This window comes from Pelobates fuscus, chromosome 4 (genome assembly GCF_036172605.1).
Source record: "Pelobates fuscus isolate aPelFus1 chromosome 4, aPelFus1.pri, whole genome shotgun sequence".
NCBI lineage: Eukaryota > Metazoa > Chordata > Amphibia > Anura > Pelobatidae > Pelobates > Pelobates fuscus.
The window spans coordinates 330,275,727-330,299,793 of NC_086320.1; the positions used below are offsets into that span (position 1 = coordinate 330,275,727).

The 24,067-nt window shown below is 40.7% G+C and overlaps 1 protein-coding gene across 1 annotated transcript in view; it reads left to right on the plus strand.

The window, feature by feature from the left end:
• Positions 1-24,067, plus strand: part of AGMO (alkylglycerol monooxygenase) — a 301,876-nt gene that overhangs the window by 196,391 nt on the left and 81,418 nt on the right. The window contains exons 11-12 of the mRNA XM_063450740.1: positions 186-268; positions 20,591-20,696. Coding sequence (XP_063306810.1) covers positions 186-268; positions 20,591-20,696 — 189 coding nt within the window. The remainder of the gene's footprint in view (positions 1-185; positions 269-20,590; positions 20,697-24,067) is intronic.

The window sequence follows — 24,067 nt, forward strand, 5'->3', positions numbered from 1 at the left end:
TGCCTCTGATCTATGCAATACAGAAATACTTTTAGAACATGGTTGATTATCCAGATATGTGTGTTTTGTCATTCGGAAAGATGTATAATATTACATCAAGTTTTATTTTTAGAATGGAAATTAGTAGACTTAAGTACAGGTACACTTTCATTAATAATACAAATAACATTGTGTTTAATTCACAGGTATTATCATCGTTAACACTTCTATTGAGGATTCTGTACATTCTCCTAACATTAACATGTCTTGGTTTCCTTCTTGAGCAAAGGCAAGTTCTGTCTGTTAACTTATTAATTAGCAATTTTTGACATTAAGATCACATAATGGCATTATTGTTAGATTAACAATTATAATGTATGTTATACTGATGCACTAGTGTTACAGTTACTTAGGGTAAAACAGTGTTGGGGTTTTTGGGGGTGCTTAGTGTTGGGGGAACTTGGAACTATAGTTATGGATCTAAGGTATATTTAGGATTGGGTGCATTTGCCTTCTAAAAACCAAGCACTCACTTAAGTAGGGATGTACTTGGGCTAAAAATTTGGTTCGGAAATTCAGGTAAGTAAAAAAATTTGTCTGCTTTGGCAATTCGGACCAATGGCATTTGGTTTGGTTCGGCACTTTGAAACTGCGGAATGGCATTCGGTTCAGACATTCGGCATTCGGGCATTAATTTCGGGAATTCGGCAGTTCGGGATGTCATTTCGTTTCAGGCATTCGGCAGTTCGTAATGTTGTTTGTTTTGAAAAATAAACATTTGAGTGTTTTTTTCTTAAACAGCAATGTTTTATATTGCATATTGGACCACAGCAGCACCCAGACCACTTAATTTTAAAGAAGTGGTCTGGGTTTAGTTAATAATTAGTAGTGTTAGTTTAGTGTATATATACAATTTACAAAATGCTATTTTCACTACACAGATATTGCAGCCAATCAGGGAGCACTACCAGCATGCAACACTTCTGCCCACTATATAATCCCACTCCTGTGACATAATTTATGTGGAGAGTTTAGGAGCAGAGTGTGAGAGCAGAGAGAAAGCAATTTGAGTGTGAACAAGTGAGAGTGTCTGTGTGAGAGAGGGAGAGAGCAAAGTGAGAGCAAGTGATTGCTGGTAGGGAGAGCAGTGTAGGGTCCCTCAGGGAGAGTTGTGGTAGTGGGTAGTTGTGGGGGATTTTCCCAGGGAAGGTTGTGGGTAGGTGTTCTAGGGGCAGGTAGAGTGGTGGCACTAGCAGCTCCTGCTGTTTCATTTGCCTCTTCTTCAGGTGAGTTGAAGAGGAAGCAAGTGTACCACTACCTGTGCTCTGCCTGTTAACACTAGTACTGGTGGAGGAGCTAATAGTGGTACTACCAGCAGCGACATGACAGCTACCAGTTTCCTCAGTCACTTTACTTGAGGGGAGAATGTGAGGAGGACGTGGACAATCCATTATGGTTTATGTTGACTTATTTCCTTTTTATTTTAAATGAAATCACAGAAAACGAAAAAAAAATAATAATTAAATTAACAAAGTCACAGTGCAGCAGAGAGACACCCTGGCAATAATGATACTTGGCAACAGCTAAGAAACACAAATTATTTTACTGTAGTAAAGTCACAGTGCAGCAGAGAGACATCCTGACAATCAGACTACCTGGCTTGTACAGCCACACACTCTTCCCCCCTTCAAAAAAAGAAACAAAATGGAGAAGAAAAAAGGCAAAACTATGGGCGTGTCTGGCTTCCGGCGAGTGCAGTCGCATGGAGTAGGAGCTCCGCCGTCATCCCGACCACGAGCGACTATTTTAGCAACTGATCGAAATTATATTGATATCTTTTATTCCCAAAGTGCTAAGGAAGCATATTATGCCTGCGCCCAAACAGTTGAAACTGTCAGACATGCCGAAAACAAAAAAATCGGAGCGTCGTAGAGAACTCCAAGATGGCGACGACATGTCTCATCTGTCCGACGGATTGTCTGATCCGGAATCAGGTTCGGCAAAATACTCCGACTTGCCGGTTACTGAGCGTAGCCTCCATAGAATGCTGCAGGAGTTGAGGGCAACAATAACGGCCGACTTTCATAAGATAGACGGTGAATTAAGGAAAGAACTGTCTGATATTGGCGACAGGACCAACCTTCTGGAAAATAAGACCGACGAACTTTGTGTGGCGCACAACGCAATCGTAGACAAAGTTCAGAAGCTATCCGAAGACAACGCTATACTAAAAGATAAGCTTGCTGATATGGAGGATAGATCCCGTAGACCGAATGTGCGTTTTAGAGGGATACCGGACGAGATCACCCGAGAGGCACTACTGGCCCATATCCTATCTATATGTAAAGCCCTGGTCCCAGGCCTACCAGACTCCGCTTGGGCCTATGACCGCATGCACAGGCTTCCGCGGCCTGCTCGCCTGGCGGCTGATGTCCCTAAGGACGTAATAGTGCGATTCCACTACTTTGCACACAAAGAGACCCTGATGGCAGCAGCGAGAAAAGTTCAATCGATCCCGGAACCCCATCAAAAGGTTGCGCTTTTTGCAGACCTGTCGGCGGCTACAATGGAGAAGAGAAGAGGTTTTATATCGATAACCAAAACCTTGCGGAACCACAACGTAGCATACTAAACTCATCATTTGGCGGCAAGGCCGGAACTATGTTGCTACGAATCCGTCAGAAGGCATGAAGTTGATCTCCACTTGGGGCCTATGGACTGGAGCGCCCAACCACCACACGGCATCAACTAACGAGTCCCCGAGACGACTACAGGTGGAATGGCAAATGGCGAACTCACCAACTGGAAATCCGTGATTCCCTCAGGATATGTCTTTTCGCCCCTGGGACAATTTGAATTTGATAAGTATTATGTATAAATGGGGGTCGTAGCAGGGCCTCAGACCCTACCTCTCCGAGCATCCTAACATTAGCTAACTATACCACTTAGTCTACCTTGATATGAGATACTGGTGTATTATGTCATGTACACAGCTAATATTACTACTGTAATTGTAAATAATTCATCGTAACTACATATATTATATAATGCTAGCATGGAGAGGGTTACCCTTTATGCATGCCCCTTCCTTCGATTAATTTACTTTAGTTTCAGCCACAGCTTCACCGTTGGATAGCACCCCATTACGTGGGAGGCTTAAATTATAACAGAGGCGGTGTATACGGAGTGAGGGACCCATACACTTGGAGACGTTTGCTCGTAGTATTGACGACACAGGCAAATTGGCTCCACTTTACTCTTACGGGGTGAAATTGTTTAAGAGTCCCATATATTTGGTGTATAAAGGGCACTCAGAAGTATGTGGGTAAAAACTGGGCTCAGTGTGGCCATTTGGGTGAGAAACTTCATACCCCGATATTTTAACGGCTGCGCTCTACCCCATTCATATAGAGCATTGTATTCAATGTTGCGTCATGTGCATAAGAAATGTAATTCCACCGGTGATTTCCCATCCAGACACATTTATGCCTGGTAAGATGCTATGTATTACCTCTAGAGGCTCACCCAGTTAGCCGAATGCATTGGATAATACCCACACTAGGGATCGCCCAAGTTACGATTACCACCGTTGCAGAATGTATGACGCATGAGTTTCCTTAGGTTTTCATCTTGGAATTTGCACTCCCTTCCGCAGGGAACGGGATACACAGTATACCCATGGGACATACAGAGTGTATAGCTGTCACTTGCAGCCGTATTCTGTCTTCTCACCCTTCGCCATCCGGCATTTAAGCTGCACGTACTAATAATGGCTAGGCATAAAATGCGGTGTTTTACGCTCCCAAACGAGTTAACCTTGTTTTAGCAGCGCTTTCTCGCTGACGTACTTCTTTTTGTGTTTTTTTTTTTCTTTTTTTAAGAGATCTCACATGGTCGTCCCGTTTAAAACAAGGAATACGTGACCGACCCAGTGGGCTTCCATTATTGACTGTATGGGTCACATTATTCTAATACCCTTAGGAAAGCTCTAATAATATGTATAGTCGTCCCCCTTAGGTTTACTATGATATTACGATATGTTGGGACAAAGGTCGGGAGGAGCCCCAAAACCCTCCCTAAGTCGTCTAGGGTTATGTGTTTCCCTACCCCTAGGATGGCTGTTTGTGTGAACCTTGGCCAAGGTTCCTTTTGTATATACCTTTGTTACTGTTATTGTTTTTATTTACCCCTCATGTTCCCTTGTACCCCTCCCCCTGATGCTCCCGTTCCCCTCCTACATCTACTCATGGAACTCAAGGATTTCAATCCACCAAAATGCCCAGTAGGATCGATGCTTCCTGCCACACAGGTGCTAGTACGATACACTAGAGAGCCCTTTCAGACACGAGCCCAGGCTCGGAGACAATATACGCCCAGAAGTACAGAACCTAAAGCATTGTACTTAACACTGCAATGCTTACGCTGATATCCCACTAAATTGATTTAATGACACCTCACACACTACAAATACTTTCTCTAAACGTTAAGGGCCTCAATAGTCCCTACAAACGTAGGCAGCTACTGAAAGATATGCATAAAGCGGAAGCCGCTATTGTATGTGTGCAGGAGACCCATTTTGCGACACACAACCCTCCTCAGATTCGTTCTTTAAAGTACCCAGTCGCATACCACGCATATTCCCCAAATAAATCTAGAGGTGTTGCAATTTTCTTTCACAAAAATTGGGTCTTTACAGCCGTGACGCGATATGTCATTTCGGCTGGTAGGTTACTCATACTAGTAGGTGATCTAAATGGCATACAAATGACAATAGTGTCACTCTATGCACCTAATGAAGCTCAATTTTCATTTCTCAACAAATCGATCAAAAAAATTAATTCCATTAAAAAAGGTCATGTAATAATATGCGGAGATTGTAATTGCACTCTTACACCATCCTTGGACATCAAGCGAGCTAGTAATAAATATCCCAGCAAACTCTCCATTCACAATGGTAAAATGTTTTCCAAGCTCCTTCATGAACAAGACCTTTATGACACATGGAGGAACTTATTTCCTAAGGCACAAGACTATACTTACTTCTCACATGTCCACATGACATATTCGCGCATTGACCTTTGCTTGGTTGACAAAAAAACTCTTCCTCACCTCAAAGACCAATCTATTGGTCTCCGGACTTGGTCCGATCATGCCCCTATTTTAATCACGCTTACCGCACCCTATCCCACAACTGGAAGGGGCAAATGGCGTTTGAATGAGTCTCTTCTTGAGAATCCTTCTAACATTCAACATATATCTACGGAGATCGACAATTATTTTAATACCAATATGACGGACGACACTACTGTAGAAACTCAATGGTTAGCACATAAAGCAGTGCTTAGGGGCCATTTTATTAAATTAGGCTCAATAGCAAAACAAACTTTTACTTCTAAAGAATCCTCACTTCAGGCTACACTCAAAACACTAGAAGACTCCAACAAACACTCCCCGTCCAAATCACTCTCCCGACAGATCACTAAAATACAAAACGACATCCATATGATCCATATGCAAAAATACACTCTCCAAGCACGCAACACCCGACAGACCTACTACATTTCGGGAAACAAGGCTGGCAAGTTATTGGCAGCTCAGCTTAAGACAAAATATTTACAAACCAAAATTCCATATATATACTCCAAGGACAATGTCAAAATTTTCAATCCGACTAACATAGTGGACGAATTAGCCCACTTTTATGAAGGACTTTATAACCTCCGCGATAATGTAAACACGACCAATTCAAATCATTCTGACATAGACCGATATCTTTCTCAAATTTCGCTTCCCCAAATTTCGGCTCATAATAACAACCTTTTAGATGCTCCCTTCACAGAACAAGAAGTAGCCTCCACAATCAACTCCCTGCCCAAACATAAAGCGCCTGGGCCTGATGGCCTATCAAACTACTACTATATAAAATTGGCTCCACGTCTAATCCCTCATCTCACAAAACTGTTTAACAAGATTAGAATAACTGGTAAATTCCCTCAAGAAATGCTAGAAGCATATATTATCACACTGCCAAAACCAAATAAAGCACCAACACTTTGTGGAAACCTAAGGCCGATATCACTACTCAATGCCGATGTCAAATTATACGCCAAATTACTTGCTAATAGACTCCGTCCCCTGTTGGCTGAACTGGTCTCGGAAGAACAGGCGGGTTTTGTTCCCAGCAAACAAGTTGGGGACAACACCAGATACTGTATGGACATGATTGATTGGGCTAAAGCGAACGACAAATCGGGCGTCCTGGTGGCGTTAGACGCGGGAAAGGCCTTTGATCGCCTGAATTGGGAATATATGTCTGGCACTCTATCGGCCTTTGGTTTCACCAAAACCTTTATAACTAGCATCTTAGCACTATACTCCGCCCCCTCCGCTAAAGTGTTCAACTCGGGTTTCACTTCTAGGAGCTTCAGCATAACTAATGGAACAAGGCAAGGGTGCCCCTTGTCACCCTTGATCTTTATTATGTGTTTAGAGCCCCTAGTTAGGACGATAAAACTTGACACACAATTACCTGGTCTACTTACTCCGGCGGGAGAAAAAAAGATAGCACTCTTTGCCGATGACATTATCCTCTTTTTAGCCGATCCTTCCAGATCCATTCCTCACCTCATACACACATTAACTACATATGGAGAGGTCTCCTATTATAGGAATAATATCAGTAAAACCCAGATCCTCCCCATACGACTTAATAAGAAATTAATACGGGACTTAGAAAAGGCATACCCATTTGCATGGCAAATGAAAGCAATCTCTTATCTAGGGATCAAACTGACGCTTTCAAAACCCTAAACCATAAAAGCCAATCATATAGCAGTCTTATCCAAACTTTCTCGGCAGATGGAGTCTTGGGACAAACTCTTTACGTCTTGGTTTGGCTGTATTAGCACAATTAAGATGATGATTTTGCCGCACATACTCTATCTGTTCAGAACACTACCTATTGAATTGCCGATCTCCCTTCTCAACCGTTTTCAGAGAATCATCAACGCCCATATTTGGAAAAAAAAACCTCCAAGAGTTTCATTTTGCACCTTATGGCAACCATTCAACAGAGGTGGTCTCAGTGTTCCCAATATCCTCTTCTATTATAGAGCCACCCTACTGTCGCAGAGCTTGAATCTCTTGGCAGGACCACACAAACCGGTCAGGGTTGACCTAGAATCAGCCTGTGGAGGTACGCAATCTCTGTCAGGAACCCTTTGGGCGTCCCTCACCTTAACCTTGCCTTCCACTCTCCCAACTTCCCGGTTCCTAACAAAATCATGGGCGTCTTGGAGCAAGGTTTTCTAGGTGGTCTAGGCCGGAAGCGTTATATCTCGCTCCCATATCAGCCCTCTCCACCATATCTCCTAATCTCCAAACATCCCATTGGGCGTCCATGGGAGTAACTCATGTCCACAAACTATTTAATAAGGATGGTATACTTCCGTTTCCTATATTGCAGGAAGAATACGATTTGCCCCCTAGGGATGTGTTCTTGTACCTACGCATCAAACATATTCTACTCACTCAAGAAGTTAAGTACATGGACCCGCTATCTTTTAGTTATCTAGGCACGCAATGGTATTCTGCGAAGCTACTTAGTCCCTCATGTAAATCTCTATCCTTCTGTTATTCGAAACTGATGGACTATCATGAACCCTCCAAGTTACCGTATATGTTGAAATGGGAAAATTTGTTAGGGATAACCCCGTCTCTGGAGGACTGGGAAGTCTTCCTCAGGTATACTAAAAAGTCTTCAAAATGTGTCACGCTATGGGAAGCTTACTTTAAGATGATAGCAAGATGGTATTTAGTACCTAGCAGAATTCACAAAATATACCCAGCTTCCCCCCCTACGTGTTGGCGTTGTAAGGCAGAAGTGGGCTCCTTGGAGCATATATTCTGGTACTGTCCTAACCTAACAAATTTTTGGCAACATATCCAGAAATGTATCCAGGAGCTTTGTAAGACTACATTACCGATACGCCCGGAAATATATCTTCTCCACCTCATCCCAAATTTACGTGATTTACCATCCAGAGATGCATTACTAAATATCCTAGTAGCAGCAAAATTAAGTATAGCTTCTCATTGGAAAAGCACTACAACCCCCTCATTAATAGAGGTTATGCGCAGAGTAGACTTGACATAACACCATGAATTCAAGTGGGCGAAAGGTGGCAACACAAAGGTTTTCCTGACCCGGTGGCAGAACTGGGCTTCACTCATGGAATTCTACTCTGCAACGGGGTAGGAACTATTCACTGTTCACTATTCAATATCCAATATTCATAATTTAGTTCACATTCATCCTACAAATCCCGCAAGCCATAAAGTGGCATTGTATAACACCATCACACCCGGAGAGTATGTAGCTCAGCAAGCCCGAGCTAACCTGAGTTCCTATGTCGAATGTAGTCTTCCTACATGTTCAGATGATCATCAAGTCCCCATACCCACCTTTCCCCCCCTTCTCCTTTTATGTTATATTGTGTTATAATTTTAATTGCTTGGTACATATGTATACATGTTTACATTTTGTTACGTTTTTTTTTTTTACGGAGACTTTGTGGACGATGTAAAACCACACACTACAAGGCACTGGGATGGTGTGGAATGGCATGATTCAGCATCCTAACTGTGGGTACATAAAAGCTGCTCCTTAACATCTCTACATTCTCCTCCATACAATCCTGACAGTGGGAGAACCCAAAGGCCATAGCTGACGAGGATATACAAAACATAAAAATTCCGGGGAACTATATCCTGAATTCCCCACTATATCTACTGCTTAAACCTTACCTCGAGTAGCATAACGCCCCAAACACATGGTTGAGCGTCAATGCTGTAGTAAAAAATGGATGCACCATCATGCACATATAAAGACAACATTGGCAGTAGCAGTAGTGACCGTTCGCTGGGCATGCCTTTTTACACCCTATCCACTACTAAACACGATAGTACATCATGCGATGTCACCGCCCGGTGCTTTGTACAAGTCAGCAACTGTTAGGTTTATTGTAGCATCTGTGGGCTATACACCTATGCAACAGAGTTAACGTCCTCACCGGTATATATTGTAAGAATGTGCTAATCATAATCTTCTCCAACATCTAACTACTGTATGTGCACGGTTGCACGGCATTGTACAAGAAGACTGTAACGTAACGATCAATACTTGTCTTGAATGTAACAGGAACCTTTTCTATATGCTGTAATATGTATGTACGCTGTATGATTTATATGTTCGATACTCACCTAAATTTCAATAAAAATCTATTTATTTGAAAAAAAAAAAAAAGGCAAAACTCGTTCTCTCCCTGGAACAAACACTTAAAAGCAACGTGGCTCACCAAGTTTGCAACAAGTAAAGTACAATAAAAGTAATGTAATTTCAGTCTCTTGTGCTATCGCAACTAGTCTGGTCACATGAATGCAAGCCAACACCCTGACAGCTTGATTTATATACTATTCTAACTCAATAACTCTGTATGCCTTTATTGGCCGAGTGTCAAAATCGCCATTAATTGGCTGTCCTCTAACATCAATCACAAAAATAATTTTATTGGACAGGGAATAGTGAAACCGGATTGGGCAAGCAAGCATTACATTGCACAAAAGGAATTAGCTTATTGGTCAAGATTCCTGTCATCATTCACGTAATTTTCCCTCCATCTCTCTTGTTTTGCCATTTTTTTTAGAAATCTGAATCACTTTGGAGCTTCGGAGCTTAGGCACTACCGAACTTCATCACTTCGGACATTCGTAAGCATCCGAATGGCATGAAATTCGTACGAATGTACATTTGAAATGAATTGAATTGCACATATCTACACTTAAGCCCTAAATTCGTACGAATGTACATTTGAAATGAATTGAATTGCACATATCTACACTCAAGCCCTAACACTAAATTAGACTCCTAATGCTAAGCACACTCTAACCCCTTGCCTATGGCCTATGTGAGAACCATGAGAGTTATAGTCCACATTAAGTAACCCCTAAACCAAAGCCTATAACCCTAATCAAGCCAAAACCCTAAGCTGTCCTTATTCTAAATGTCCACTTAATCCCTAAAACGTTAATCCCCATGAGCTCAGTCAGTGCACTGTATTTAGTGGGCTTACAAGCTCCTGCAGGGCTCACATGGAGTATTGTTTTTATTGTGTTGTGGTTTTAAATTTTTCCATCTTTTTTTTTTTTTAGTATAGATTTTAAGCTGATGATAAGTATGATTGATTTTTTTTCCAGGTATTAGTTTCATTGTCTCTCCACACTCCTATTGGATTGATGGGAAATGGTAGGTATTTTTTTATTGGATTGGGGTGGTTAGGGGCTTTGTGACCCCTAGCCTTCTAGTGCGGAGGGGGTGGACAACATCTTTTGGTGGGATAGTTAATAGCATGTCCAAATCCATGGGTGTAGGATGGGCGGGGATGGGAAGCACTAGGTCACCATTGTTATAAATATTAAATCCCTCACCCGAGGGATTTATAAATGAATGAACAAACCAAACTACAATTCTTCCAATGCACATGTCTACTGATTATACTTTACACATATAATATATGGAATGAGTTACATGGGAGATAGAAAAGCATGTCTCAATAAAAAAATATTACTTATACAATAGTGGATATAAGCTATATGAGTTCCACAACATCTCCCTCCTGGTTATGTTGGCTGATAGTTCACAGTGTTTAATTGACATTCATTGAGGTAGCCTTCAATGTATGCTCATATGTTAAGGATAGTGCATTTTGAATTTGTGCTTTACTGAATATTATCTCCATCATCCTCGTGTTGAGTAATATGGTTAGTAATTGGTTTTCTGGAAGAATTTCTGTGGACCTCCAGTTTTTATTCAGTAATTCTTTACTAACATTAGGATGTTTAAAATTAGAGTGCATTTACTTTTGGGATTAATAAAAGGTAGATTTCCAAGTATAGCCACAGAATGCCAAGTATTTCCAGAATTCTGTTAACTCAGGACATATCCACCAGACATGTAAATATGTCTTGAACTCACCCCTTCCAACATAATTTGCTCATGGTGGAAAAAAATGTAATGTAAATGATGTATTGGGAACACATATCATTGCATCGGCACCTTACATGGTTTCCTTATGAGAAATGATTCTGGTTACATTACAGAATATTAGTTTCCAATTTTCCAGTTCATTTATCCTTTCTAATCAAGAAGGGATAGCCTAACTCTTTTTCACAGGCCATCCTAAATGGGGGAAGTTTCCCAATTTTTGCCTCCAATACAACTCTATTCCCATAAGATGTAGGGCTCCAATTCAACTCTATACAGGTAAGATATAGGGCTCAATATAAAATTCTGGTTCCTGCTTTCAAATCTCTACATGCTTGTCCCACCTATCTATCCTCCCGAATACACAAGTATGTCCCCCCTACGCTCTGCCGAAGACCTGCGTCTATCCTCTGTTCGTACTCCCACCATTGATGCTCATATCCAAGACTTCTCTAGGGCTGAACCATTCCTGTGGAACTCCCTTCCCTTTTGCGTTAGATGCTCACCAAGTCTCCACTTCCTCAAAAAAATTATTAACTCACTTTTTCACAAAAGCATATCAATTAAACTGTTAATGGCTCCAAAAAACCCTACACTAAGTTTTCATTGAATACTATTCTACCAATCTACTTCCCTAATACTTCCCTTATATTTTGATTTACTTTACCCCACTCCACCTAGCATGTAAACTCATTGAGCAGGGCCCTCAACCCCTCTGTTTCTGTGAGTCGAACTTGTCTAATTACAATTACATGTTTGTTAGTCCACCCATTGCAAAGCACTACGGAATTTGTTGGTGCTATATAAATATAATAATAATAATAATAATAATAATAACTTTTAAAAATCAAGCCTTTATATGGACCATATCAGAGAATATGAGAGATCTGAGAACAGGCAAAACCCCAATAGCTTGGCCTATGGTTGGACCCCACTCAGGTCTAAAAACTGTTTTTGCTCACTTGTGCCATTACAGAGATAACCTATATCAGGGGTAGGCAACCTTTGGTCCTCCTGTTCTGCACTTTACAAGCATTATAGCTGTAAGAACTGTAAGGGAGATGTAGTTCAGAACATTTAATGTGCCTAAGACTTCCTATCCCTGAAATATACCATTTGCATATCAGACTGATGCAACCCACAAGGGCAGTCCAGATCCAAAATGCTGAAAAATTCCCTCTGCATGAGGGATGCACCAACCCCAGGCAGCAAAGTGAACAAAGTGATCCCATGCACAGGGAGCATGGGATCCACATTTGGATTATCCTTTTAACTTAAGGATAGTGATGTCCCGAACGGTTCGCTGGCGAATAGTTCCTGGCGAACATAGCTTGTTTGCGTTCGCCACGGACGGCAAACATATGCAATGTTCGGTCCGCCCCCTATTCGTCATCATTGAGTAAACTTTGACCCTGTACCTCACAGTCAGCAGACCCATTCCAACCAATCAGCAGCAGACCCTCCCTCCCAGACCCTCCCACCTCCTAGACAGCATACAATTTAGATTAATTCTGAAGCTGCATTCTTTTCTTTTTTTTATTCTTTTTTTTTGTGTTTGTGTTTATTATACATTATCCTCCATAGCCAGTAACCTGTGTGTATTATACATTATCCCCCAGAGCCACTAACCTGTGTTTATTATACATTATCCCCCCCATAGCCAGTAACCTGTGTTTATTATACATTATCCCCCCCATAGCCAGTAACCTGTGTTTATTATACATTATCCCCCCCATAGCCAGTGACCTGTGTTTATTATACATTATCTCCCCATAGCCAGTAACCTGTGTTTATTATACATTATCCCCCATAGCCAGTAACCTGTATTTATTATACATTATCCTCCCATAGCCAGTAATCTGTGTTTATTATACATTATCCTCCCCATAGTCAGTAACCTGTGTTTATTATACATTATCCTACCATAGCCAGTAACCTGTGTTTATTATACATTATCCTGCCATATCCAGTAACCTGTGTTTATTATACATTATCCCGCCATAGCCAGTAACTTGTGCTTATTATACTTTTTCTCCCCCATAGCCAGTAACCTGTGTTTATTATACATTATCCCCCCACAACCAGTAACCTGTGTTTATTATACATTATCCCCCCACAACCAGTAACCTGTGTTTATTATACATTATCCCCTCATAGCCAGTAACCTGTGTTTATTATACATTATCCTCCCCATAGCCAGTAACCTGTGTTTATTATACATTATCCCCCCATAGCCAGTAACCTGTGTTTATTATACATTATCCTCCCATAGCCAGTAACCTGTGTTTATTATACATTATCCCTCCATAGCCAGTAACCTGTGTTTATTATACATTACCCCCCCATATCCAGTAACCTGTGTTCATTATACATTATCCTCTTATAGCCAGTAACCTGTGTTTATTATACATTATCCCTCCATAGCCAGTAACCTGTGTTTATTATACATTATCCCTCCATAGCCAGTAACCTGTGTTTATTATACATTATCCCCCATAGCCAGTAACCTGTGTTTATTATACATTATCCTCCCATAGCCAGTAACCTGTGTTTATTATACATTACCCTCCAATAGCCAGTAACCTGTGCTTATTATACATTATCCCCCCATAGCCAGTAACCTGTGTTTATTATACATTATCCTCCCATAGCCAGTAACCTGTGTTTATTATACATTATCCTCCCCATAGCCAGTAACCTGTGTTTATTATACATTATCCTGCCATATCCAGTAACCTGTGTTTATTATACATTACCCCATAGCCAGTAACCTGTGCTTATTATACATTATCCCCCCACAACCAGTAACCTGTGTTTATTATACATTATCCCATCATAGCCAGTAACCTGTGTTTATTATACATTATCCTCCCCATAGCCAGTAACCTGTGTTTATTATACATTATCCCCCCATAGCCAGTAACCTGTGTTTATTATACATTATCCTCCCATAGCCAGTAACCTGTGTTTATTATACATTATCCATCCATAGCCAGTAACCTGTGTTTATTATACATTATCCTCCCATAGCCAGTAACCTGTGTTTATTATACATTATCCTCCCCATAGCCAGTAACCTGTGTTTATTATACATTATCCTGCCATATCCAGTAACCTGTGTTTATTATACATTACCCCCCATAGCCAGTAACCTGTGTTTATTATACATTATCCCCCCATAGCCAGTAACCTGTGTTTATTATACATTATCCTCCCATAGCCAGTAACCTGTGTTTATTATACATTATCCCTCCATAGCCAGTAACCTGTGTTCATTATACATTATCCCCCCCATAGCCAGTAACCTGTGTTTATTATACATTATCCCTCCCATAGCCAGTAACCTGTGTTTATTATACATTATCCCCCCATAGCCAGTAATCTGTGTTTATTATACATTATCCCTCCCATAGCCAGTAACCTGTGTTTATTATACATTACCCTCCAATAGCCAGTAACCTGTGCTTATTATACATTATCCCCCCATAGCCAGTAACCTGTGTTTATTATACATTATCCTCCCATAGCCAGTAACCTGTGTTTATTATACATTACCCCCACCCATAGCCAGTAAGCTTTGTTTATTATACATTATCCCCCATAGTCATCTATCGTTGGACCTAGGCAGCATGATGTCTTAGGCTGGCCCAGAGAGTGAGTGAGTGAGTGAATTATATAATATATATGTTCAGAAACATATTAGTAATATATGTAAATCGGGTTCATGCAAAGAGGGTGAAAAGGTATTAAACAAAAACACACTTATTGCATCAAATTTACAAAGCCAAACTTTTAAAAGCTTTCCTCATTTCTTTCTCGGGATGAGGAATATATCGGTTGATCGAGGATTTCCATCTGCCCAATCTTTTAATAATATGCACTGGAGTGTCAGTGTTGAAGGAGACCGAAGCTGCCCCTATTCTAAATGAAAGACCCAACACATGGATACAACCCAATCTTAGGAGTAGTGTTCTTATGTAGAAGATTAATTTAGCCGTAGTCAGAGGGATTCAGTGAGAGTAGTGGTGAAATGTGTGTGGCATGACTGAGTGTGGATAAGTAAGAGTCAAGTATTTTAACTGGGCACTAGTTCTAGGTGGGATGAAGTGGTATAGAGGATGGATGAGTAGTTTGGTTCATTTTAAAGGTTTGTAGAGAAAGTATAGAGTGATCATGATTTTTAGCGATATCCAATATGTTTAAGGTGGTCTCAAACAAACATAAAATGCTATATAAAATTTGTGGGAATATCGAATAGTCGTGTACAGTAAATCAGAGAGGGCTCAGAATATCGAACCATCGATCGGTAACCTGGATGAAGTAGGGGGTCTATCTGTTTTATTAAATACGCGGTAATATGCTTTTAATGGGATAGGACGTTAGGAAAGGTGTGTGATTGGGATAAGTCGTTGTGGCTGTATTTACCTTATCCTGGGACCGACCTGGTTCCTAAGCTTGAGCCGCGCGTGGCTGGATCACTCCTGCCTCCACACGAGCCGCATGCGGCTTGATCTCCTCTTCTGACTTAGCCGCATGCACTGACCGCAGTGATCGGTCACGTGGCCCGCCTGGCACTAGGAGCACGGCTCGAGTCACGAGCTCGCTCTTAAAGGGGCAGTGGGAGCCAAAAGTTGATTCAGGCTCCCATTGGCCCACGTCATTCCAGCACCCCCACACACGAACGTTTTGGGGGCGTAGGCATGACGTGGGCCAATCAAATGTTAAAGGATATTTAAACTTCCCTATCCCTATCCACTTTGTCCTATCGTGGTTTCTGTGTCAGTACCCTTTAGTGCGTTCCTTGATCTATTTTGTTTATTTTGGTATTGATCATGGCTTTGTTCTTGACTCTGAATTTATCTTTAACCTTTTCCTGTCTTGTTTGCCCGTGTGACTGATTACCATCTACCTGCCTCTGGCTTGTTCTCGTTTTCGTAGTCTCTCTAGTTACCATTACCTCGTTACTCTAGTTACCATGACCATGTTACTCTAGTTCTAGTTACCATGACCTCGTCTCGTTTCTGATTACGCTTTATCTCTGTCTGGCGTTTAGTCTGGCCATTCTAAGTCCAGGTAATAAGTTATATCCTAGTCTTGTCCCTTGCTATCCTAAACTCTACGTGTTGGGGTACTACATCATGACATTATGATAGGACCATGGGCCCTGCAGGTTTAGGACAGCAAATGGCCTCCTATGAGGCAAGATTTTAAGAACAGGATCACCGTATGGACCAGATTGCCCAGGCCCATCAGACACTTTTGTCCAAAAATGCTTATTTGGCCCCCGAGACACTGGTATGCGTACCATCTCAACCCGTACCTCCCATTCCAGAGGCATCTATCCTGACTAGAGATGTCCCGAATAGTTCGCTGGCGAATAGATTCTGGCGAACATAGCTTATTCACGTTTGCCACGGATGGCGAACATATGCGATGTTCGGTCCGCCCCCTATTCGTCATCATTGAGTAAACTTTGACCCTGTACCTCACAGTCAGCAGACACATTCCAGCCAATCAGCAGCAGACCCTCCCTCCCAGACCCACCCACCTCCTGGACAGCATCCATTTTAGATTCATTCGGAAGCTGCATTCTTTTATTTTTTTTATTTTATTTTTTTTAGACAGAAGTGTGTTATATTTGAGCATGCTAGGCTGAACGTGCGTATATCATGGCTAGTTGTACTGAGGGTATGAGTATATAGAAGTACATTGTTGTGAAAGATGGCTGTCATGTTTAGGGTGTAGCTTGCACGTTATCAACTGTGTATTTATATCAGCAGCTCCACCACTAGTTATAAATCAAGTGTGAGTCGCCCCATGAGATGAGACTAGTGAATAACATAATACATGAATGGTTAAGTTAAAGGCATGTAAGGAACTACGACAATAAACTCTTTAGGAGGTGAAAGAATGACATGTTTAAATGCTTGCTACTTTATGATTAGTTAATGTGCAGAGAGCAGTTCATGTGATCAAAGGCATGGTGTGGAGGATTGGCTATAGTGGGATATGCTTGGCAGGCTGCTGTTTACTGCTTGTGCTCATCCGATCCCTTCTGGGTGCCAGGTGCAGACCCTGGGAGTCCCTGATACCTGGAACAACAAAGGCAAGTCTCTGGCTGAGTGCCGGGTTCACGGCTTGAGGTGGTGGAATCTTGTTTTGTCGGGTGGTCGGATCTGTCCCGGTGGTGCTTCACCTCCGGTGCGGGATTGTGGTGGCTTAAGGTGGAGGCGAGTGCTTGACGTGGGGCAGGCTCTGCATTTCTGTTTGTGCCTCCGGTCCCGTCTTCAACGCCTTTTGCGTTGGTGGATTTTAATGGGGACTGCTTCGCTTAGCTGTGGTGGAGCTTGTTGGCGCTGTGCTGGAGCTTGTTGGGGCTTCCTGCTTGTTATTTGCTTCCAAAATTGATTAAAGAGTCTGTCCAGCTTAGACTCAATATCCTGCCATGCTTTGCTGGTACCAGGAGGACACGTGGCTGCCGCCATATTGGGAGAGTCGCAGAGGAATATGTCAGCCTGGGCGGCTGTGATCTGTGCGTCCATTAGCTCTAGACAGCCTCTCAGGGGTGGACCGGGATAACCCCCACCGGTTCAAGGGTGGAGGAGCTCCTGCCGGGAAGTAGCTCTCCCACCCGGTGAGCACCAGGCCACACTTGCCACGCGGAGGTAAGTAAGACTCTGTCGAGTTGCTGACCGCTATTAAGCATGTCAGGTCAGTCAGGTAGGAGCAACATTGCTGGGTCATCCCCTTCTGGGGTGAAATTCGCTTGTTGATAGCTGCTTAACCCTTTAAGGACCAAACTTCTGGAATAAAAGGGAATCATGACATGTCACACATGTCATGTGTCCTTAAGGGGTTAAAGTGAGATATTAAGGGAGCTCACACAAAGTGCGTCTTTCCTCCATGACCGCTACGCCCCGCCCCCCGGAAGCTGCATTCTTAGTGAGAGGAGGGACAGTGTAGCTGCTGCTGATTTAATAGGGAAATCGATAGCTAGGCTAGTGTATTCAGTGTCCACTACAGTCCTAAGGACAGCACCCCAAAAAGCCCTTTTTAGGGCTAGAACATCAGTCTGCTTTTTTTCCCCCTTTGTAATCTAATTGCAGTTGCCTGCCTGCCAGCATGTGTGTCAGGCTCACAGCGTATACTGTGCCCACTTGCCCAGTGCCACCACTCATATCTAGTGTTACAATAGCTTGCATTTAAAAACAAACAAACTTTTTTGACTGTAATTTGATAGCAGTCAGTTTCCTTCACACATGTGCGTTTCAGGGCCTGCCAGGGCACAGTGTCACACCAGTGCAACTCATATCTGGTGTAACAGTAGTGTTCATTAAAAAAAAAACTAGAAATTTGACTGTGAAATAATAGCAGTCAGTTTCCTTCACACGTGTGCGTTTCAGGGCCTGCCAGGGCACAGTGTCACACCAGTGCAACTCATATCTGGTGTAACAGTAGTGTACATTTAAAAAAAAAAATACAGGGGGCTTGTTGTCACCTTTCGGGGACCCTTGGTGTTGTACATGGCTGGGTGGAGGAAGAGACCTTCAATGACATCAGTGAGGACAAGGAACAGGACATGGCTAGCTTGGTATCCAACCTTGTGCAAATGGGGAGTTTGCAGTTGTGCAAATGGACTGTTTGCGGTTGTTTGTGGTGCGTTAAACGGGGAGTTTGGTCTGTCACTGTGAAGCAGGCGTAACCTTTACACTACCTGATCGATACAACTTCATACCTGATGTTTTAAAGCACGTTATTCCAAACAATTTAGGAGTGTTAGGTGATTTATGCCCTTTATGGATTAAAACCAGACTCTGCATCAACTATGTAATTTTCCATGGGAGTTTTGCCATGGATCCCCCTCCGGCATGCCACAGTCCAGGTGTTAGTCCCCTTGAAACAACTTTTCCATCACTATTGTGGCCAGAAAGAGTCCCTGTGGGTTTTAAAATTCGCCTGCCTATTGAAGTCTATGGCGGTTCGCCCGGTTCGCCCGTTCGCGAACATTTGCGGAAGTTCGCGTTCGCCATTCGCGAACGGAAAATGTTATGTTCACGACATCACTACTTAAGGAGAGCTTAAGTAATATAATTGCAACATAAACAGAATATGGAACAATCTTTTTTACAGATTTGGAAACCAAAGTAAGCACTATCAAACTCCTAAAGATTTGTAAAATTCCCTGTGGGGACCTCATAGGTAGAAGTCAAGGAATACAATGGTTTGAGGGACATGCCTTCATATAACTCACCTCCGAGGATATACCCCTGTTTACACAGTCTTGAGTGGAGACCATGTTATGCCTTTATTTTTAAACAAATATGTTATAAACACAAAATAACTTGTCAGTGAAGGTTTTAAATGGAGTGAAAATATAATTTTCTAGATGTCTTGTTTTACATAAATTATGTTCAAAACATAATTAGCAAAACTCATTGGTGCTAGGAAGCTAAACCCGGTTTTCCGGTTGGGAATCATTTCCCCTTCTCCTCAGTCCCCACACCCATGAGTGACCAGGTTGTGCTGCAGGCCGAGGTCTGCATTCTTTCCCGCACTGCTTCCATCACGCACTGGGAGGAAGTGATGTCAAAGGATTGGAATGATGCAGACAGTCCCATCTGCTAAGGGAGCGGATCCACTGCTGACCTGTAATGCAGCCTGGTTAGGGGAACTAATTACATCTCCCCAACTGGGCAACATAGTTAGAGAGACCCACAGACCTTTGCTGGGCCACTTACCAAAACACGAGTTATTTCTCTGATTGCAGCACTGCTCACAACATATAAGGTCATGGATTGATAGTGAGTGCAATTTTCTTATGCTGCAAGTTAAGGCATGGGGTTTGACTGCTGGACATTGTTCAGATTTTTGTCAAACTGAATCTGTCTTGGGGAAAAAAACAAAAAACAAGGGACTGCATGCGCATTGTCTTACCCACTACAATAAGTGTAGTGGTTATAGTGCGTAGGGTACTCATTTATGTTTTATGTTTTAGTCTTTAAAATGGAAACAGGGCTGCAGTTCTGCTCCCAGCGCAAACCACTATTGTTCCTTAACAATAAAAGCCCACAAGAAAGATATTTATGACTGCTAGAGGTCAGTTGTGCGGAGTGTAAAAAGCATGTTCTGTTACTGCATTCAGTATGAGCGAGAGGAAAAAACAAAAAACTCACGTCAGCTTTAAAATGTCAAAGAATACTGTTATTCCTCGATCACAACATTTAGCATGGAGAGTAGCACAGACATATGACACTGGGATAATGTGTTTCGTGCTTAATAGCACTTCATCAGAGACTCTCCATGCTGTGTCCTAGCTGAATGCCCTGATCAAGCAAAAATAAATTCTTTGAAATTTTAAAGCTGGAGGTGGAAATCCCTCCCCTCCTCCCCCCTAGTACATACTAAATAAAGAGCCCACTGCCAGCTACTGTAATGCCATACTGTACAGATCTGGTAAAAGCAAGACAAAAGAAAAAAAAAGTTAAATATTATATTCAGGGTTTTTAAAACTTTAATAGTGCTATTGCACATTGTAATAAATCAATGTTGGTATCCATTTTGTATTCTTAGGCCTTCAGCTCCCATTTTGGAGGCCGCCCGATGCTCTGTGTTCATACTGCTTGAAAAATATGGCTATTTAACTACAGGCATCCCCTATCTGTCGTATATTTGTCAGGTAAGAAATGGCTGATAAATTACTATTTCTCTGTTTCCTTTTTTATTTACTATGATGCTTAACAAAAGTGATATTTTAAGATTTTAGGAGCAGAGCAAGTCCTGGAATAAAAACAGGAAAAATTCATACTTTTGACACATTTGTCGACCGTGTTTTCTTAGCTTATCCACAATGACTGCTTTGTTCTAATACTACCTGTTATTCAAAGACACATTTTGGTTTGGTGCAGTGTCTGTGATTTCTTCATTGTTCTTTCTTCTGACTGAGACAAAACATTGAAATATTCCCTTAACAACATACATTAGTTGTATGTTATTACTGCAGTGTTTGGCTTGCTTTGTCCCATTTTTATCCCACTATTTATGGCATGTTTATGTTCACTGAGCCTTTCCTTTAGTCTGCTCTGGGTTTCCACTGCACAGATCCGCTCCAGATCTTTATGGCACTTCATAAACTAGTCTAAACTCCATCATAGCTTTCTTAGGTGTTCCCCTAGTTTTTACCAGGTATGAGGATAGTGGTTTTCAAGATGGAGTTTGGAGAAGTTTATGAAGTGTCATATGAATGCAGAGCAAGCTATAAAGTGGAAACCAATTGTTTTGAGCTGTATGTGGAATAAATTCTGAATTGTATAGGATATGTGTGCCTGTTTCAAAGAATTCTTTCTAACAATTTTCCTCCAAACCACAGGATGCTTCTATAAATTGCATGGCGTAAAATGAAATCAATATTGCGATGCTAATGTATACACAGATTAGTGCCAACTTCATACAAAGGAGCACTGCATCTCATGGCTCGTGTTGCCTACACCGAAAAACAAAACCTCTAATCTTTTGAAACAAAATACAAACACATATGCATTGTTCTGGCCATGCCAAATTTAGGAAAGGTTTTTTAAATAGTTCATAAACATTTCATTTTTATATTAGTGCTACTGGTATACAAGAATATTTTGGTAGGCACCGCATACGCATGTACTCGGATTAATTTGTGATTGTTTACCTACCATGCATCTCATGTAGCCATTAAAGAGAAATAAAAAAAGGCACAAGCAAACATGTATTTTAGAAATGTAGTCCTTCTTTGGCATAAGATAAACCACATTACTAAAATATAATTAATACACTGATTATTAAGTTAATAATAAGTGCATTAAAATGAATGCATATAAATTAATACATTGTTCTTTCATTATCCGTATTTATAATAACATATTGAACTGAATAATTCACTAGAAATATATACATCATTATATCTGACTGAGCCACATCGTGTACGTGTCTATTAATTCATTATGTGACATAAGCTATGTCTCCAATCCCTCCCAATTAATACCGTTAAAATAGTATATTTAGCAACCATGAAAATTGGGGTGGAGATTTTTTGTGTTCAATACAAATCTGTAAAATCTTGACAATATGTCCAACTAACCTCCACTGGACAAAATTTACTGTAAAACAAGTATAGACAAGATATGTAATATCATTTTACTGGAGCCATTTTATTTTTGCCAAACAAAGGGTTATGTGAAAAGTCCAATAATACGGTTATATAACAGGCAATTTCTAGTAAACAGAAATTAGAAAATAATTGTATGATAAAATACGAATAAATACACTGTTGTCTGTTACTCAAGTCCAACAATATTATAGTCTATGAAATCTTAAAACATCTTTGCCGTTATCCAAACGGTGAATTAACATCCTTGATATTACTTCTAAGACTATAAAATAATGACCCTTGGAGAGAAAGGTGTTTGCTTTTGTTCCTGTTTAAGGCATAAATGGAAATGGTTAAAAAAAAAAAGGTTTGTCCATCCTATGCGTAATAACATGAGGTTTAGAGAGAATGCATTTTAAGAAGTGGGCAGAAATCCCACTAGAGACTGAGGAGAGGGAATTTGTGACATGATCCAAGAGGGAAGAAAGAGATTAGAGAAAGAAAGAAATATCTGTGTATAATCAGAGTACAGGTGGTACTTGCATTTGAGGAAGGTTATTAGTTACAAGAAAGGAAGCCGATAGGGGGCCCAGAGCTGAACTTTAGGGAAAGCCAGTTGAGTATAGTGATCCTAAAATGCACAGAATGGAGACACTGAATGGAACAACAAACAAGAGAAAATAAAATTGAAGTGGCTACAATGACGAATGGTTTGAAGAAAATAAGGTGACTCATGGTGTAATAAGTAGAAAAAGGTCAGAGATATTAGTAGAATGTAGTGACAATTCATATTGCACCAGTTGGGCTAGTGGTCTCTTTCAAGAAGCGAAAATAAACAAGAGTGACAATATTGGCTAACGCAGGCATTAGAGACACTGATTATGATGCAGTGGAGGGGACAAAAAACAAACAAACACACAAACAAACAAACAGTGGAACAGGGTCTTCCTTCTCAATAACTGGAGAAAATATAGTAAACATTGGTTGAGGGTAGGAGGGCTAGTGAAGGACAAAAATAATAAGATTTACTACATTATTATATCTATATTTCATGTAAACAGTTTATAAAGTTAATGTTGCATTGAAATTGAACCCAGGCATTTATATATATATATACACACACACATATGAAAGTGTTCATTTTTCCATTCACTTTCATTACTAGTTTATCTCATGTAATAGAACCCAAATTTAAAATAATAAAATTATAGAAAATAACAGTATTCCCTGACATTACTGAGATATATATATATATTAATTATTATTATTTTTTTTGCATTATTTCATAATGCTTCAAATTCAGTTGATTCTCCCTTTTTTACTATTAGAAAAAAATTAAAGAGTACACACAATAAATAGTGTATCTTCTGCCAGTCTACAATTTATTTTGGCTGAACATATTTTTTTATATATATACTAATGTATTATTAAAAATTGTATACATCAGTTGCCAAAATGTAATTTCATTTACAATGTTGAAGTCATATGACTATTGAAATGTAAACAATATTTGTACCTATTTCCCAAATATAGAGGCTGCACTATGTTTTGTGTTCATAGTTTAGAAATGATTGTTATGGTTCTTCAAACTCAGGGGATAGAACATGAATCATATATTTAGTCTGGTAGCTTTGTTTGGTAGTTTCAGTTCCTAGACATTTTATTATTTGAGGAAAGAATCTTAAGTCACTATTGACCCTTTCATTGTCAAATCTTCCTCTTTATACAATAAGAGCATTGTGCTCGAGATTGTGTTTTTACTTAAATAGAGATGAGTGTTATTTGCCATGGAAAGTACTTGTCTTTTGGGAGCCATGAATCTTTCTGGCAAAATAGAATACAATTTCATGCTTTCCTTTGTGACTGACAACCAATGAACTACAGTCTGTGTCAGAATTCAGATCCATAATATTCTTTAACTTTGTATTTTA